The sequence below is a fragment of the Mustelus asterias genome, unplaced genomic scaffold (assembly GCF_964213995.1).
Source record: "Mustelus asterias unplaced genomic scaffold, sMusAst1.hap1.1 HAP1_SCAFFOLD_2242, whole genome shotgun sequence".
Lineage (NCBI taxonomy): Eukaryota > Metazoa > Chordata > Chondrichthyes > Carcharhiniformes > Triakidae > Mustelus > Mustelus asterias.
In genome coordinates this window covers 3,798-22,734 of record NW_027592187.1, presented here as the reverse complement: position 1 = coordinate 22,734, position 18,937 = coordinate 3,798, and the positions used below count along the sequence as shown (strand labels likewise).

Here is an 18,937-nt window from a genome sequence, read left to right as displayed (position 1 = left end):
CCCCAATACCCCCAGATACCCCCACACTGATACCCACAACACCCCCAGATACCCCCACACTGAAAGCCACAACACCCCCAGATACCCCCACACTGATACCCACAATACCCCCAGATACCCCCACACTGATACCCACAATACCCCCAGATACCCCCACACTGATACCCACAATACCCCCAGATACCCCAGATACCCACAATACCCCCAGATACCCCCACACTGATACCCCCAATACCCCCAGATAACCCCACACTGATACCCACAACACCCCCTGATACCCCCACACTGATGCCCACAATACCCCCAGATACCCCCACACTGATACCCACAACATCCCCAGATACCCCCACACTGATACCCACAATACCCCGAGATACCCCCAGATACCCACAATACCCCCACAGATACCCACAACACCCCCACAGATACCCCCACACTGATGCCCACAATACCCCCAGATACCCCCAGATACCCACAATACCCCCACAGATACCCACAACACCCCCAGATACCCCCACACTGATGCCCACAATACCCCCAGATACTCCCACACTGATACCCACAACACCCCCAGATATCCCCACACTGAAACCTACAATACCCCCAGATATCCCCACACTGATACCCACAACACCCCCAGATACCCCCACACTGATACCCACAACACCCCAGATACCCCCAGACTGATACCCACAATACCCCAGATACCCCCACACTGATACCCACAATACCCCAAGATACCCCCACACTGATACCCCCCATACCCCCAGATACACCCACACTGATACCCACAACACCCCCAGATATCCCCACACTGAAACCTACAATACCCCCAGATATCCCCACACTGATACCCACAACACCCCCAGATACACCCACACTGATACCCACAACACCCCCAGATACCCCCACACTGATACCCACAACACCCCCAGATACCCCCACACTGGTACCCACAATACCCCTAGATATCCCCACACTGATACCCACAATACCCCGAGATACCCACACACTGATACCCACAATACCCCGAGATACCCACACACTGATACCCACAATACCCCCAGATACCCCCAGACTGATACCCACAATACCCCAGCAAATACACTCCCTACCCCCACCCTAAACCCAGATACCCCCAGCAAATACACTCCCTCCCCCCACCCTAAACCCAGAAACCCCCAGCAAATACACTCCCTACCCTCACCCTAAACCCAGATACCCCCAGCAAATACACTCCCAACCCCCACCCTAAACCCAGATACCCCCAGCAAATACACTCCCTAGCCCCACCCTAAACCCAGATACCCCCAGCAAATACACTCTCTACCCCCACCCTAAACCCAGATACACCCAGCAAATACACTCCCTACCCTGACCCTAAACCCAGATACCCCCAGCAAATACACTCCCTACCCCCGATCCTCACACACAGATACCCCCAGCAAATACACTCCCTACCCCGACCCTAAACCCAGATACCCCCAGCAAATACACTCCCTATCCCCACCCTAAACCCAGATACCCCCAGTAAATACACTCCCTACCCCCACCCTAAACCCAGATACACCCAGCAAATACACTCCCTACCCTAAACCCAGATACCCCCAGCAAATACACTCCCTACCCCCACCCTAAACCCAGATACCCCCAGCAAATACACTCCCTAACCCCACCCTAAACCCAGATACCCCCAGCAAATACACTCCCTACCCCGACCCTAAACCCAGATACCCCCAGCAAATACACTCCCTACGCCCACCCGAAACACAGATACCCCCAGCAAATACACTCCCTACCCCCACCCTAAACCCAGATACCCCCAGCAAATACACTCCCAACCCCCACCCTAAACCCAGATACCCCCAGCAAATACACTCCCTACCCCCACCCTAAACCCAGATACCCCCAGCAAATACACTCCCTACCCCCACCCTAAACCCAGATACCCCCAGCAAATACACTCCCTCCCCCCACCCTAAACCCAGATACCCCCAGCAAATACACTCCCTCACCCGACCCTAAACCCAGATACCCCCAGCAAATACACACCCTACCCCCACCCTAAACCCAGATACCCCCAGCAAATACACTCCCTCCCCACACCCTAAACCCAGGTACCCCCAGCAAATACACTCCCTACCCCCACCCCAAACCCAGATACCCCCAGCAAATACACACCCTACCCCCACCCTAAACCCAGATACCCCCAGCAAATACAGTCCCTACCCCCACCCTGAACCCAGATACCCCCAGCAAATACACTCCCTATCCCCACCCTAAACACAGATACCCCCAGCAAATACACTCCCTACCCCCACCCTAAACCCAGATACCCCCAGCAAATACACTCCCTCCCCCGACCCTAAACCCAGATACCCCCAGCAAATACACTCCCTACCCCGAACCTAAACCCAGATACCCCCAGCAAATACACTCCCTCCCCCGACCCTAAACCCAGATACCCCCAAATAAACTCCTTACCCCCACCCTAAACCCAGATACCCCCAGCAAATACACTCCCTACCCCCACCCTAAACCCAGATACCCCCAGCAAATACACTCCCTACCCCGACCCTAAACCCAGATACCCCCAGCAAATACACTCCCTACCCCGACCCTAAACCCAGATACCCCCAGCAAATACACTCCCTCCCCCCACCCTAAACCCAGATGCCCCCACCAAATACACTCCCTCCCCCCACCCTAAACCCAGATACCCCCAGCAAATACACTCCCTACCCTCACCCTAAACCCAGATACCCCCAGCAAATACACTCCCTCCCCCACCCTAAACCCAGATACCCCCAGCAAATACACTCCCTACCCCGACCCTAAACCCAGATACCCCCAGCAAATACACTCCCTACCCCCACTTTAAACCCAGATACCCCCAGCAAATACACTCCCTCACCCCACCCTAAACCCAGATACCCCCAGCAAATACACTCCCTACCCTCACCCTAAACCCAGATACCCCCAGCAAATACACTCCCTCCCCCACCCTAAACCCAGATACCCCCAGCAAATACACTCCCTACCCCGACCCTAAACCCAGATACCCCCAGCAAATACACTCCCTACCCCCACCCTAAAGCCAGATACCCCCAGCAAATACACTCCCTACCCTAAACCCAGATACCCCCAGCAAATACACTCCCTACCCCGACCCTAAACCCAGATACCCCCAGCAAATACACTCCCTACCCCGACCCTAAACCCAGATACCCCCAGCAAATACACTCCCTCCCCCCACCCTAAACCCAGATGCCCCCAGCAAATACACTCCCTCCCCCCACCCTAAACCCAGATACCCCCAGCAAATACACTCCCTACCCTCACCCTAAACCCAGATACCCCCAGCAAATACACTCCCTCCCCCACCCTAAACCCAGATACCCCCAGCAAATACACTCCCTACCCCGACCCAAAACCCAGATACCCCCAGCAAATACACTCCCTACCCCCACTTTAAACCCAGATACCCCCAGCAAATACACTCCCTCCCCCCACCCTAAACCCAGATACCCCCAGCAAATACACTCCCTACCCTCACCCTAAACCCAGATACCCCCAGCAAATACACTCCCTCCCCCACCCTAAACCCAGATACCCCCAGCAAATACACTCCCTACCCCGACCCTAAACCCAGATACCCCCAGCAAATACACTCCCTACCCCCACCCTAAAGCCAGATACCCCCAGCAAATACACTCCCTACCCTAAACCCAGATACCCCCAGCAAGTACACTCCCTACCCTCACCCTAAACCCAGATACCCCAGCAAATACACTCCCTACCCCCACCCTAAACCCAGATACCCCCAGCAAATACACTCCCTACCCCGACCCTAAACCCAGATACCCCCAGCAAATACACTCCCTACCCCGACCCGAAACCCAGATACCCCCAGCAAATACACTCCCTACCCCAACCCTAAACCCAGATACCCCCAGCAAATACACTCCCTACCCCGACCCTAAACCCAGATACCCCCAGCAAATACACTCCCTACCCCGACCCTAAACCCAGATACCCCCAGCAAATACACTCCCTACCCTCACCCTAAACCCAGATACCCCCAGCAAATACACTCCCAGCCCCGACCCGAAACCCAGATACCCCCAGCAAATACACTCCCTACCCCGACCCTAAACCCAGATACCCCCAGCAAATACACTCCCTATCCCCACCCTAAACCCAGATACCCCCAGTAAATACACTCCCTACCCCCACCCTAAACCCAGATACACCCAGCAAATACACTCCCTACCCTAAACCCAGATACCCCCAGCAAATACACTCCCTACCCCCACCCTAAACCCAGATACCCCCAGCAAATACACTCCCTACCCCCACCCTAAACCCAGATACCCCCAGCAAATACACTCCCTACCCCGACCCTAAACCCAGATACCCCCAGCAAATACACTCCCTACGCCCACCCGAAACACAGATACCCCCAGCAAATACACTCCCTACCCCCACCCTAAACCCAGATACCCCCAGCAAATACACTCCCAACCCCCACCCTAAACCCAGATACCCCCAGCAAATACACTCCCTACCCCCACCCTAAACCCAGATACCCCCAGCAAATACACTCCCTACCCCCACCCTAAACCCAGATACCCCCAGCAAATACACTCCCTCCCCCCACCCTAAACCCAGATACCCCCAGCAAATACACTCCCTCACCCGACCCTAAACCCAGATACCCCCAGCAAATACACACCCTACCCCCACCCAAAACCCAGATACCCCCAGCAAATACACTCCCTCCCCACACCCTAAACCCAGGTACCCCCAGCAAATACACTCCCTACCCCCACCCCAAACCCAGATACCCCCAGCAAATACACACCCTACCCCCACCCTAAACCCAGATACCCCCAGCAAATACAGTCCCTACCCCCACCCTGAACCCAGATACCCCCAGCAAATACACTCCCTATCCCCACCCTAAACACAGATACCCCCAGCAAATACACTCCCTACCCCCACCCTAAACCCAGATACCCCCAGCAAATACACTCCCTCCCCCGACCCTAAACCCAGATACCCCCAGCAAATACACTCCCTACCCCGAACCTAAACCCAGATACCCCCAGCAAATACACTCCCTCCCCCGACCCTAAACCCAGATACCCCCAACAAATAAACTCCTTACCCCCACCCTAAACCCAGATACCCCCAGCAAATACACTCCCTACCCCCACCCTAAACCCAGATACCCCCAGCAAATACACTCCCTACCCCGACCCTAAACCCAGATACCCCCAGCAAATACACTCCCTACCCCGACCCTAAACCCAGATACCCCCAGCAAATACACTCCCTCCCCCCACCCTAAACCCAGATGCCCCCAGCAAATACACTCCCTCCCCCCACCCTAAACCCAGATACCCCCAGCAAATACACTCCCTACCCTCACCCTAAACCCAGATACCCCCAGCAAATACACTCCCTCCCCCACCCTAAACCCAGATACCCCCAGCAAATACACTCCCTACCCCGACCCTAAACCCAGATACCCCCAGCAAATACACTCCCTACCCCCACTTTAAACCCAGATACCCCCAGCAAATACACTCCCTCCCCCCACCCTAAACCCAGATACCCCCAGCAAATACACTCCCTACCCTCACCCTAAACCCAGATACCCCCAGCAAATACACTCCCTCCCCCACCCTAAACCCAGATACCCCCAGCAAATACACTCCCTACCCCGACCCTAAACCCAGATACCCCCAGCAAATACACTCCCTACCCCCACCCTAAAGCCAGATACCCCCAGCAAATACACTCCCTACCCTAAACCCAGATACCCCCAGCAAGTACACTCCCTACCCTCACCCTAAACCCAGATACCCCAGCAAATACACTCCCTACCCCCACCCTAAACCCAGATACCCCCAGCAAATACACTCCCTACCCCGACCCTAAACCCAGATACCCCCAGCAAATACACTCCCTACCCCGACCCGAAACCCAGATACCCCCAGCAAATACACTCCCTACCCCGACCCTAAACCCAGATACCCCCAGCAAATACACTCCCTACCCCGACCCTAAACCCAGATACCCCCAGCAAATACACTCCCTACCCCGACCCTAAACCCAGATACCCCCAGCAAATACACTCCCTACCCTCACCCTAAACCCAGATACCCCCAGCAAATACACTCCCAGCCCCGACCCGAAACCCAGATACCCCCAGCAAATACACTCCCTACCCCCACCCTAAACCCAGATACCCCCAGCAAATACACTCCCAACCCCCACCCTAAACCCAGATACCCCCAGCAAATACACTCCCTACCCCCACACTAAACCCAGATACCCCCAGCAAATACACTCCCTACCCCCACCCTAAACCCAGATACCCCCAGCAAATACACTCCCTCCCCCCACCCTAAACCCAGATACCCCCAGCAAATACACTCCCTCACCCGACCCTAAACCCAGATACCCCCAGCAAATACACACCCTACCCCCACCCTAAACCCAGATACCCCCAGCAAATACACTCCCTCCCCACACCCTAAACCCAGGTACCCCCAGCAAATACACTCCCTACCCCCACCCCAAACCCAGATACCCCCAGCAAATACACACCCTACCCCCACCCTAAACCCAGATACCCCCAGCAAATACAGTCCCTACCCCCACCCGGAACCCAGATACCCCCAGCAAATACACTCCCTATCCCCACCCAAAACACAGATACCCCCAGCAAATACACTCCCTACCCCCACCCTAAACCCAGATACCCCCAGCAAATACACTCCCTCCCCCGACCCTAAACCCAGATACCCCCAGCAAAAACACGCCCTACCCCGAACCTAAACCCAGATACCCCCAGCAAATACACTCCCTCCCCCGACCCTAAACCCAGATACCCCCAACAAATAAACTCCTTACCCCCACCCTAAACCCAGATACCCCCAGCAAATACACTCCCTACCCCCACCCTAAACCCAGATACCCCCAGCAAATACACTCCCTACCCCGACCCTAAACCCAGATACCCCCAGCAAATACACTCCCTACCCCGACCCTAAACCCAGATACCCCCAGCAAATACACTCCCTCCCCCCACCCTAAACCCAGATGCCCCCAGCAAATACACTCCCTCCCCCCACCCTAAACCCAGATACCCCCAGCAAATACACTCCCTACCCTCACCCTAAACCCAGATACCCCCAGCAAATACACTCCCTCCCCCACCCTAAACCCAGATACCCCCAGCAAATACACTCCCTACCCCGACCCTAAACCCAGATACCCCCAGCAAATACACTCCCTACCCCCACTTTAAACCCAGATACCCCCAGCAAATACACTCCCTCCCCCCACCCTAAACCCAGATACCCCCAGCAAATACACTCCCTACCCTCACCCTAAACCCAGATACCCCCAGCAAATACACTCCCTCCCCCACCCTAAACCCAGATACCCCCAGCAAATACACTCCCTACCCCGACCCTAAACCCAGATACCCCCAGCAAATACACTCCCTACCCCCACCCTAAAGCCAGATACCCCCAGCAAATACACTCCCTACCCTAAACCCAGATACCCCCAGCAAATACACTCCCTACCCTCACCCTAAACCCAGATACCCCAGCAAATACACTCCCTACCCCCACCCTAAACCCAGATACCCCCGGCAAATACACTCCCTACCCCGACCCTAAACCCAGATACCCCCAGCAAATTCACTCCCTACCCCGACCCGAAACCCAGATACCCCCAGCAAATACACTCCCTACCCCGACCCTAAACCCAGATACCCCCAGCAAATACACTCCCTACCCCGACCCTAAACCCAGATACCCCCAGCAAATACACTCCCTACCCCGACCCTAAACCCAGATACCCCCAGCAAATACACTCCCTACCCTCACCCTAAACCCAGATACCCCCAGCAAATACACTCCCAGCCCCGACCCGAAACCCAGATACCCCCAGCAAATACACTCCCTACCCCCACCCTAAACCCAGATACCCCCAGCAAATACACTCCCTCCCCCCACCCTAAACGCAGATACCCCCAGCAAATACACTCCCTACCCCGACCCTAAACCCAGATACACCCAGCAAATACACTCCCTCCCCCCACCCTAAACCCAGATACCCCCAGCAAATACACTCCCTACCCTGACCCTAAACCCAGATACCCCCAGAAAATACACTCCCTACCCCCACCCTAAACCCAGATACCCCCAGCAAATACACTCCCTACCCCCACCCTAAACCCAGATACCCCCAGCAAATACACTCCCTACCCCCACCCTAAACCCAGATACCCCCAGCAAATACACTCCCTACCCCCACCCTAAACCCAGATACCCCTAGCAAATACACTCCCTCCCCCCACCCTAAACCCAGATACCCCCAGCAAATACACTCCCTACCCCGACCCTAAACCCAGATACCCCCAGCAAATACACTCCCTCCCCCCAACCTAAACCCAGATACCCCGAGCAAATACACTCCCTCCCCCCACCCTAAACCCAGATACCCACAGCAAATACACTCCCTACCCCGACCCTAAACCCAGATACCCCCAGCAAATACACTCCCTACCCCCACCCTAAACCCAGATACCCCCAGCAAATACACTCCCTACCCCGACCCTAAACCCAGATACCCGTAGCAAATACACTACCAACCCCCACCCTAAACCCAGATACCCCCAGCAAATACACTCCCTACCCCGACCCCCACACCCAGATACCCCCAGCAAATACACTCCCTACCCCCACCCTAAACCCAGATACCCCCAGCAAATACACTCCCTACCCCGACCCTCTCACCCAGATACCCCCAGCAAATACACTCCCTACCCCGATCCTCACACCCAGATACCCCCAGCAAATACACTCCCTACCCCCACCCTAAACCCAGAAACCCCCAGCAAATACACTCCCTACCCCGACCCTAAACCCAGATACCCCCAGCAAATACACTCCCTACCCCCACCCTAAACCCAGATACCCCCAGCAAATACACTCCCTACCCCCACCCTAAACCCAGATACCCCCAGCAAATACACTCCCTACCCCCACCCTAAACCCAGATACCCCCAGCAAATACACTCCCTACCCTGACCCTAAACCCAGATACCCCCAGAAAATACACTCCCTACCCCCACCCTAAACCCAGATACCCCCAGCAAATACACTCCCTACCCCCACCCTAAACCCAGATACCCCCAGCAAATACACTCCCTACCCCCACCCTAAACCCAGATACCCCCAGCAAATACACTCCCTACCCTGACCCTAAACCCAGATACCCCCAGCAAATACACTCCCTACCCCCACCCTAAACCCAGATACCCCCAGCAAATACACTCCCTACCCCCACCCTAAACCCAGATACCACCAGCAAATACACTCCCTACCCCGACCCTAAACCCAGATACCCCCAGCAAATACACTCCCTACCCCCACCCTAAACCCAGATACCCCCAGCAAATACACTCCCTACCCCCACCCTAAACCCAGATACCCCCAGCAAATACACTCCCTACCCCCACCCTAAACCCAGATACTCCCAGCAAATACACTCCCTCCCCCACCCTAAACCCAGATACCCCCAGCAAATACACTCCCAACCCCCACCCTAAACCCAGATACCCCCAGTAAATACACTCCCTACCACGACCCTAACCCAGAAACCCCCAGCAAATACACTCCCTACCCCAACCCTAAACACAGATACCCCCAGCAAATACACTCCCTACCCCGACCCTAAACCCAGATACCCCCAGCAAATACACTCCCTACCCCGACCCTAAACCCAGATACCCCCAGCAAATACACTCCCTCCCCCGACCCAAAACCCAGATACCCCCAGCAAATACACTCCCTACCCCCACCCTAAACCCAGATACCCCCAGCAAATGCACTCCCTACCCCGACCCTAAACCCAGATACCCCCAGCAAATACACTCCCTACCCCGACCCTAAACCCAGATACCCCCAGCAAATACACTCCCTCCCCCCACCCTAAACCCAGATACCCCCAGCAAATACACTCCCAACCCCGACACTAAACCCAGATACCCCCAGCAAATACACTCCCTACCCCCACCCTAAACCCAGATACCCCCAGCAAATACACTCCCTACTCCGACCCTAAACCCAGATACCCCCAGCAAATACACTCCCTACCCCCACCCTAAACCCAGATACCCCCAGCAAATACACTCCCAACCTCCACCCTAAACCCAGATACCCCCAGCAAATACACTCCCTACCCCCACCCTAAACCCAGATACCCCCAGCAAATACACTCCCTACCCCCACCCTAAACCCAGACACCCCCAGCAAATACACTCCCTACCCGACCCTAAACCCAGATACCCCCAGCAAATACACTCCCTCCCCCGACCCTAAACCCAGATACCCCCAGCAAATACACTCCCTACCCCCACCCTAAACCCAGATACCCCCAGCAAATACACTCCCTACCCCGACCCTAAACCCAGATACCCCCAGCAAATACACTCCCTACCCCCACCCTAAACCCAGATACCCCCAGCAAATACACTCCCTACCCCCACCCAAAACCCAGATACCCCCAGCAAATACACTCCCTACCCCCACCCTAAACCCAGATACCCCCAGCAAATACACTCCCTACCCTGACCCTAAACCCAGATACCCCCAGCAAATACACTCCCTACCCCCACCCTAAACCCAGATACCCCCAGCAAATACACTCCCTACCCCCACCCTAAACCCAGATACCCCCAGCAAATACACTCCCTACCCCCACCCTAAACCCAGATACCCCCAGCAAATACACTCCCTACCCTGACCCTAAACCCAGATACCCCCAGCAAATACACTCCCTACCCCCACCCTAAACCCAGATACCCCCAGCAAATACACTCCCTACCCCCACCCTAAACCCAGATACCACCAGCAAATACACTCCCTACCCCGACCCTCAACCCAGATACCCCCAGCAAATACACTCCCTACCCCCACCCTAAACCCAGATACCCCCAGCAAATACACTCCCTACCCCCACCCTAAACCCAGATACCCCCAGCAAATACACTCCCTACCCCCACCCTAAACCCAGATACTCCGAGCAAATACACTCCCTCCCCCACCCTAAACCCAGATACCCCCAGCAAATACACTCCCAACCCCCACCCTAAACCCAGATACCCCCAGCAAATACACTCCCTACCCCGACCCTAACCCAGATACCCCCAGCAAATACACTCCCTACCCCAACCCTAAACCCAGATACCCCCAGCAAATACACTCCCTACCCCGACCCTAAACCCAGATACCCCCAGCAAATACACTCCCTACCCCGACCCTAAACCCAGATACCCCCAGCAAATACACTCCCTCCCCCGACCCAAAACCCAGATACCCCCAGCAAATACACTCCCTACCCCCACTCTAAACCCAGATACCCCCAGCAAATGCACTCCCTACCCCGACCCTAAACCCAGATACCCCCAGCAAATACACTCCCTACCCCGACCCTAAACCCAGATACCCCCAGCAAATACACTCCCTCCCCCCACCCTAAACCCAGATACCCCCAGCAAATACACTCCCAACCCCGACACTAAACCCAGATACCCCCAGCAAATACACTCCCTACCCCCACCCTAAACCCAGATACCCCCAGCAAATACACTCCCTACCCCCACCCTAAACCCAGATACCCCCAGCAAATACACTCCCTACCCCCACCCTAAACCCAGATACCCCCAGCAAATACACTCCCAACCTCCACCCTAAACCCAGATACCCCCAGCAAATACACTCCCTACCCCCACCCTAAACCCAGATACCCCCAGCAAATACACTCCCTACCCCCACCCTAAACCCAGACACCCCCAGCAAATACACTCCCTACCCCGACCCTAAACCCAGATACCCCCAGCAAATACACTCCCTCCCCCGACCCTAAACCCAGATACCCCCAGCAAATACACTCCCTACCCCCACCCTAAACCCAGATACCCCCAGCAAATACACTCCCTACCCCCACCCTAAACCCAGATACCCCCAGCAAATACACTCCCTACTCCGACCCTAAACCCAGATACCCCCAGCAAATACACTCCCTACCCCGACCCTAAACCCAGATACCCCCAGCAAATACACTCCCTCCCCCCACCCTAAACCCAGATACCCCCAGCAAATACACTCCCTCCCCCCACCCTAAACCCAGATACCCCCAGCAAATACACTCCCTACCCTCACCCTAAACCCAGATACCCCCAGCAAATACACTCCCTCCCCCCACCCTAAACCCAGATACCCCCAGCAAATACACTCCCTACCCTCACCCTAAACCCAGATACCCCCAGCAAATACACTCCCTCCCCCCACCCTAAACCCAGATACCCCCAGCAAATACACTCCCTACCCTGACCCTAAACCCAGATACCCCCAGCAAATACACTCCCAGCCCCAACCCTAAACCCAGATACCCCCAGCAAATACACTCCCTACCCCGACCCCCACACCCAGATACCCCCAGCAAATACACTCCCTCCCCCGACCCTAAACCCAGATACCCCCAGCAAATACACTCCCTACCCCCACCCTAAACCCAGATACCCCCAGCAAATACACTCCCTACCCCCACCCTAAACCCAGATACCCCCAGCAAATACACTCCCTCCCCCGACCCTAAACCCAGATACCCCCAGCAAATACACTCCCTACCCCGACCCTAAACCCAGATACCCCCAGCAAATACACTCCCTACCCCCACCCTAAACCCAGATACCCCCAGCAAATACACTCCCTACCCCCACCCTAAACCGAGATACCCCCAGCAAATACACTCCCTACCCCCACCCTAAACCCAGATACCCCCAGCAAATACACTCCCTACCCCCACCCTAAACCCAGATACCCCCAGCAAATACACTCCCTACCCCCACCCTAAACCCAGATACCCCCAGCAAATACACTCCCTACCCCCACCCTAAACCCAGATACCCCAGCAAATACACTCCCTACCCCGACCCTAAACCCAGATACCCCCGGTAAATACACTCCCTACCCCCACCCTAAACCCAGATACCCCCAGCAAATACACTCCCTCCCCCCACCCTAAACCCAGATACCCCCAGTAAATACACTCCCTACCCCGACCCTAAACCCAGATACCCCCAGCAAATACACTCCCTACCCCCACCCTAAACCCAGATACCCCCAGCAAATACACTCCCTACCCCCACCCTAAACCCAGATACCCCCAGCAAATACACTCCCAACCCGACCCTAAACCCAGATACCCCCAGCAAATACACTCCCTCCCCCGACCCTAAACCCAGATACCCCCAGCAAACACACTCCCTCCCCCCACCCTAAACCCAGATATCCCCAGCAAATACACTCACTACCCCGACCCTAAACACAGATACCCCCAGCAAATACACTCCCTACCCCCACCCTAAACCCAGATACCCCCAGCAAATACACTACCTACCCCCACCCTAAACCCAGATACCCCCAGCAAATACATTCCCAACCCCGACCCTAAACCCAGATACCCCCAGAAAATACACTCCCTACCCCCACCCTAAACCCAGATACCCCCAGCAAATACACTCCCTACCCCCACCCTAAACCCAGATACCCCCAGCAAATACACTCCCTACCCCCACCCTAAACCCAGATACCCCCAGCAAATACACTCCCTACCCCCACCCTAAACCCAGATACCCCCAGCAAATACACTCCCTACCCTCACCCTAAACCCAGATACCCCCAGCAAATACACTCCCTACCCCCACCCTAAACCCAGATACCCCCAGCAAATACACTCCCTACCCCACCCTAAACCCAGATACCCCCAGCAAATACACTCCCCACCCCGACCCTAAACCCAGATACCCCCAGCAAATACACTCCCTACCCCCACCCTAAACCCAGATACCCCCAGCAAATACACTCCCTACCCCGACCCTAAACCCAGATACCCCCAGCAAATACACTCCCTACCCCGACCCTAAACCCAGATACCCCCAGCAAATACACTCCCTACCCCCACCCTAAACCCAGATACCCCCAGCAAATACACTCCCTACCCCGACCCTAAACCCAGATACCCCCAGCAAATACACTCCCTAACCCCACCCTAAACCCAGATACCCCCAGCAAATACACTCCCTACCCCCACCCTAAACCCAGATACCCCCAGCAAATACACTCCCTACCCCCACCCTAAACCCAGATACCCCCAGCAAATACACTCCCTCCCCCACCCTAAACCCAGATACCCCCAGCAAATACACTCCCTACCCCCACCCTAAACCCAGATACCCCCAGCAAATACACTCCCTACCCCGACCCTAAACCCAGATACCCCCAGCAAATACACTCCCTACCCCCGACCCTAAACCCAGATACCCCCAGCAAATACACTCCCTACCCCCACCCTAAACCCAGATACCCCCAGCAAATACACTCCCTACCCTCACCCTAAACCCAGATACCCCCAGCAAATACACTCCCTCCCCCCACCCTAAACCCAGATAGCCCCAGCAAATACACTCCCTACCCCCACCCTAAACCCAGATACCCCCAGCAAATACACTCCCTACCCCCACCCTAAACCCAGATACCCCCAGCAAATACACTCCCTACCCCCACCCTAAACCCAGATACCCCCAGCAAATACACTCCCTAGCCCGACCCTAAACCCAGATACCCCCAGCAAATACACTCCCTACCCTCACCCTAAACCCAGATACCCCCAGCAAATACACTCCCAACCTCCACCCTAAACCCAGATACCCCCAGCAAATACACTCCCTACCCCCACCCTAAACCCAGATACCCCCAGCAAATACACTCCCTACCCCCACCCTAAACCCAGATACCCCCAGCAAATACACTCCCTACCCTCACCCTAAACCCAGATACCCCCAGCAAATACACTCCCTCCCCCACCCTAAACCCAGATACCCCCAGCAAATACACTCCCTACCCCGACCCTAAACCCAGATACCCCCAGCAAATACACTCCCTACCCCCACCCTAAACCCAGATACCCCCAGCAAATACACTCCCTACCCTCACCCTAAACCCAGACACCCCCAGCAAATACACTCCCTACCCTCACCCTAAACCCAGATACCCCCAGCAAATACACTCCCTACCCCGACCCTAAACCCAGATACCCCCAGCAAATACACTCCCTACCCCCACCCTAAACCCAGATACCCCCAGCAAATACACACCCTACCCCGACCCTAAACCCAGATACCCCCAGCAAATACACTCCCTACCCTCACCCTAAACCCAGATACCCCCAGCAAATACACTCCCTAGCCCGACCCTAAACCCAGATACCCCCAGCAAATACACTCCCTACCCCCACCCTAAACCCAGATACCCCCAGCAAATACACTCCCTACCCCCACCCTAAACCCAGATACCCCCAGCAAATACACTCCCTACCCTCACCCTAAACCCAGATACCCCCAGCAAATACACACCCTACCCCCACCCTAAACCCAGATACCCCCAGCAAATACACTCCCTACCCCCACCCTAAACCCAGATACCCCCAGCAAATACACACCCTACCCTCACCCTAAACCCAGATACCCCCAGCAAATACACTCCCTACCCCCACCCTAAACCCAGATACCCCCAGCAAATACACTCCCTACCCCGACCCTAAACCCAGATACCCCCAGCAAATACACTCCCTACCCTCACCCTAAACCCAGATACCCCCAGCAAATACACTCCCTACCCTCACCCTAAACCCAGATACCCCCAGCAAATACACTCCCTAGCCCGACCCTAAACCCAGATACCCCCAGCAAATACACTCCCTACCCCCACCCTAAACCCAGATACCCCCAGCAAATACACTCCCTACCCCCACCCTAAACCCAGATACCCCCAGCAAATACACTCCCTACCCTCACCCTAAACCCAGATACCCCCAGCAAATACACTCCCTCCCCCACCCTAAACCCAGATACCCCCAGCAAATACACTCCCTACCCCGACCCTAAACCCAGATACCCCCAGCAAATACACTCCCTACCCCCACCCTAAACCCAGACACACCCAGCAAATACACTCCCTACCCTCACCCTAAACCCAGATACCCCCAGCAAATACACTCCCTACCCCGACCCTAAACCCAGATACCCCCAGCAAATACACTCCCTACCCCCACCCTAAACCCAGATACCCCCAGCAAATACACACCCTACCCCGACCCTAAACCCAGATACCCCCAGCAAATACACTCCCTACCCTCACCCTAAACCCAGATACCCCCAGCAAATACACTCCCTAGCCCGACCCTAAACCCAGATACCCCCAGCAAATACACTCCCTACACCCACCCTAAACCCAGATACCCCCAGCAAATACACTCCCTACCCTCACCCTAAACCCAGATACCCCCAGCAAATACACACCCTACCCCCACCCTAAACCCAGATACCCCCAGCAAATACACTCCCTACCCCCACCCTAAACCCAGATACCCCCAGCAAATACACACCCTACCCTCACCCTAAACCCAGATACCCCCAGCAAATACACTCCCTACCCCCACCCTAAACCCAGATACCCCCAGCAAATACACACCCTACCCCCACCCTAAACCCAGATACCCCCAGCAAATACACACCCTACCCCCACCCTAAACCCAGATACCCCCAGCAAATACACTCCCTACCCCCACCCTAAACCCAGATACCCCCAGCAAATACACACCCTACCCCCACCCTAAACCCAGATACCCCCAGCAAATACACTCCCTACCCCCACCCTAAACCCAGATACCCCCAGCAAATACACTCCCTACTCCGACCCTAAACCCAGATACCCCCAGCAAATACACTCCCTACCCCGACCCTAAACCCAGATACCCCCAGGAAATACACCCCCTCCCCCCACCCTAAACCCAGATACCCCCAGCAAATACACTCCCTACCCCCACCCTAAACCCAGATACCCCCAGCAAATACACTCCCTACTCCGACCCTAAACCCAGATACCCCCAGCAAATACACTCCCTACTCCGACCCTAAACCCAGATACCCCCAGCAAATACACTCCCAACCTCCACCCTAAACCCAGATACCCCCAGCAAATACACTCCCTACCCCGACCCTAAACCCAGATACCCCCAGGATATACACCCCCTCCCCCCACCCTAAACCCAGATACCCCCAGCAAATACACTCCCTACCCCCACCGTAAACCCAGATACCCCCAGCAAATACACTCCCTACTCCGACCCTAAACCCAGATACCCCCAGCAAATACACTCCCTACTCCGACCCTAAACCCAGATACCCCCAGCAAATACACTCCCAACCTCCACCCTAAACCCAGATACCCCCAGCAAATACACTCCCTACTCCGACCCTAAACCCAGATACCCCCAGCAAATACACTCCCAACCTCCACCCTAAACCCAGATACCCCCAGCAAATACACTCCGAACCCCCACCCTAAACCCAGATACCCCCAGCAAATACACTCCCAGCCCCGACCCTAAACCCAGATACCCCCAGCAAATACACACCCTACCCTCACCCTAAACCCAGATACCCCCAGCAAATACACTCCCTACCCCCACCCTAAACCCAGATACCCCCAGCAAATACACTCCCTACCCCGACCCTAAACCCAGATACCCCCAGCAAATACACTCCCTACCCCCACCCTAAACCCAGATACCCCCAGCAAATACACTCCCAACCTCCACCCTAAACCCAGATACCCCCAGCAAATACACTCCCTACTCCGACCCTAAACCCAGATACCCCCAGCAAATACACTCCCAACCTCCACCCTAAACCCAGATACCCCCAGCAAATACACTCCCAACCCCCACCCTAAACCCAGATACCCCCAGCAAATACACTCCCAGCCCCGACCCTAAACCCAGATACCCCCAGCAAATACACACCCTACCCTCACCCTAAACCCAGATACCCCCAGCAAATACACTCCCTACCCCCACCCTAAACCCAGATACCCCCAGCAAATACACTCCCTAGCCCGACCCTAAACCCAGATACCCCCAGCAAATACACTCCCTACCCCCACCCTAAACCCAGATACCCCCAGCAAATACACTCCCAACCTCCACCCTAAACCCAGATACCCCCAGCAAATACACTCCCTACCCCGACCCTAAACCCAGATACCCCCAGCAAATACACTCCCTACTCCGACCCTAAACCCAGATACCCCCAGCAAATACACTCCCTACCCCCACCCTAAACCCAGATACCCCCAGCAAATACACTCCCTACCCCGACCCTAAACCCAGATACCCCCAGCAAATACACTCCCTACCCCCACCCTAAACCCAGATACCCCCAGCAAATACACTCCCTCCCCCGACCCCCCTCGCAGGCGCTGGAGGCGCGCTCCCCGCTCCCCGCTCCCCGCTGCCCGCTCCCCGCTCCCCGCTCCCCGCTCCCCGCTGCCCGCGCGGGGCTCACTCACTCCCAGCCGCACATTCCTGCGAACTGAGACTCACCATCCAGGCAGGTGAGCAGCTGAGCCACAATCCGACGTTCCATGTCCTTGGATGCAACTTCCCGTTTGGGAGAAATGGCGTCGATCTCATCGATAAAGATGATGCAGGGAGCCTGGACCTAGGAACAGAGCCCGGTGTCAACTACAAACACAGCAGTAATGGAGACAGGACAGAGCCAGCGCCCGGGGACAGACCCAGCGCCCGGGGACAGGCCCAGCGCCCGGGGACAGGCCCAGCGCCCGGGGACAGGCCCAGCGCCCGGGGACAGGCCCAGCGCCCGGGGACAGGCCCAGCGCCCGGGGACAGGCCCAGCGCCCGGGGACAGGCCCAGCGCCCGGGGACAGAGCCAGCGCCCGGGGACAGAGCCAGCGCCCGGGGACAGAGCCAGCGCCCGGGGACAGAG

The 18,937-nt window shown here is 56.0% G+C and overlaps 1 protein-coding gene across 1 annotated transcript in view; it reads right to left on the bottom strand.

Moving 5' to 3' along the window:
- Positions 1 to 18,652, bottom strand: part of LOC144489496 (nuclear valosin-containing protein-like) — a gene marked incomplete at its 5' end in the record, with an annotated part of 52,445 nt that extends 33,793 nt beyond the window's left edge. The window contains one exon of the mRNA XM_078207361.1: positions 18,535 to 18,652. Coding sequence (XP_078063487.1) covers positions 18,535 to 18,652 — 118 coding nt within the window. The remainder of the gene's footprint in view (positions 1 to 18,534) is intronic.
- Between the last annotated feature and the right edge of the window lie 285 nt (positions 18,653 to 18,937).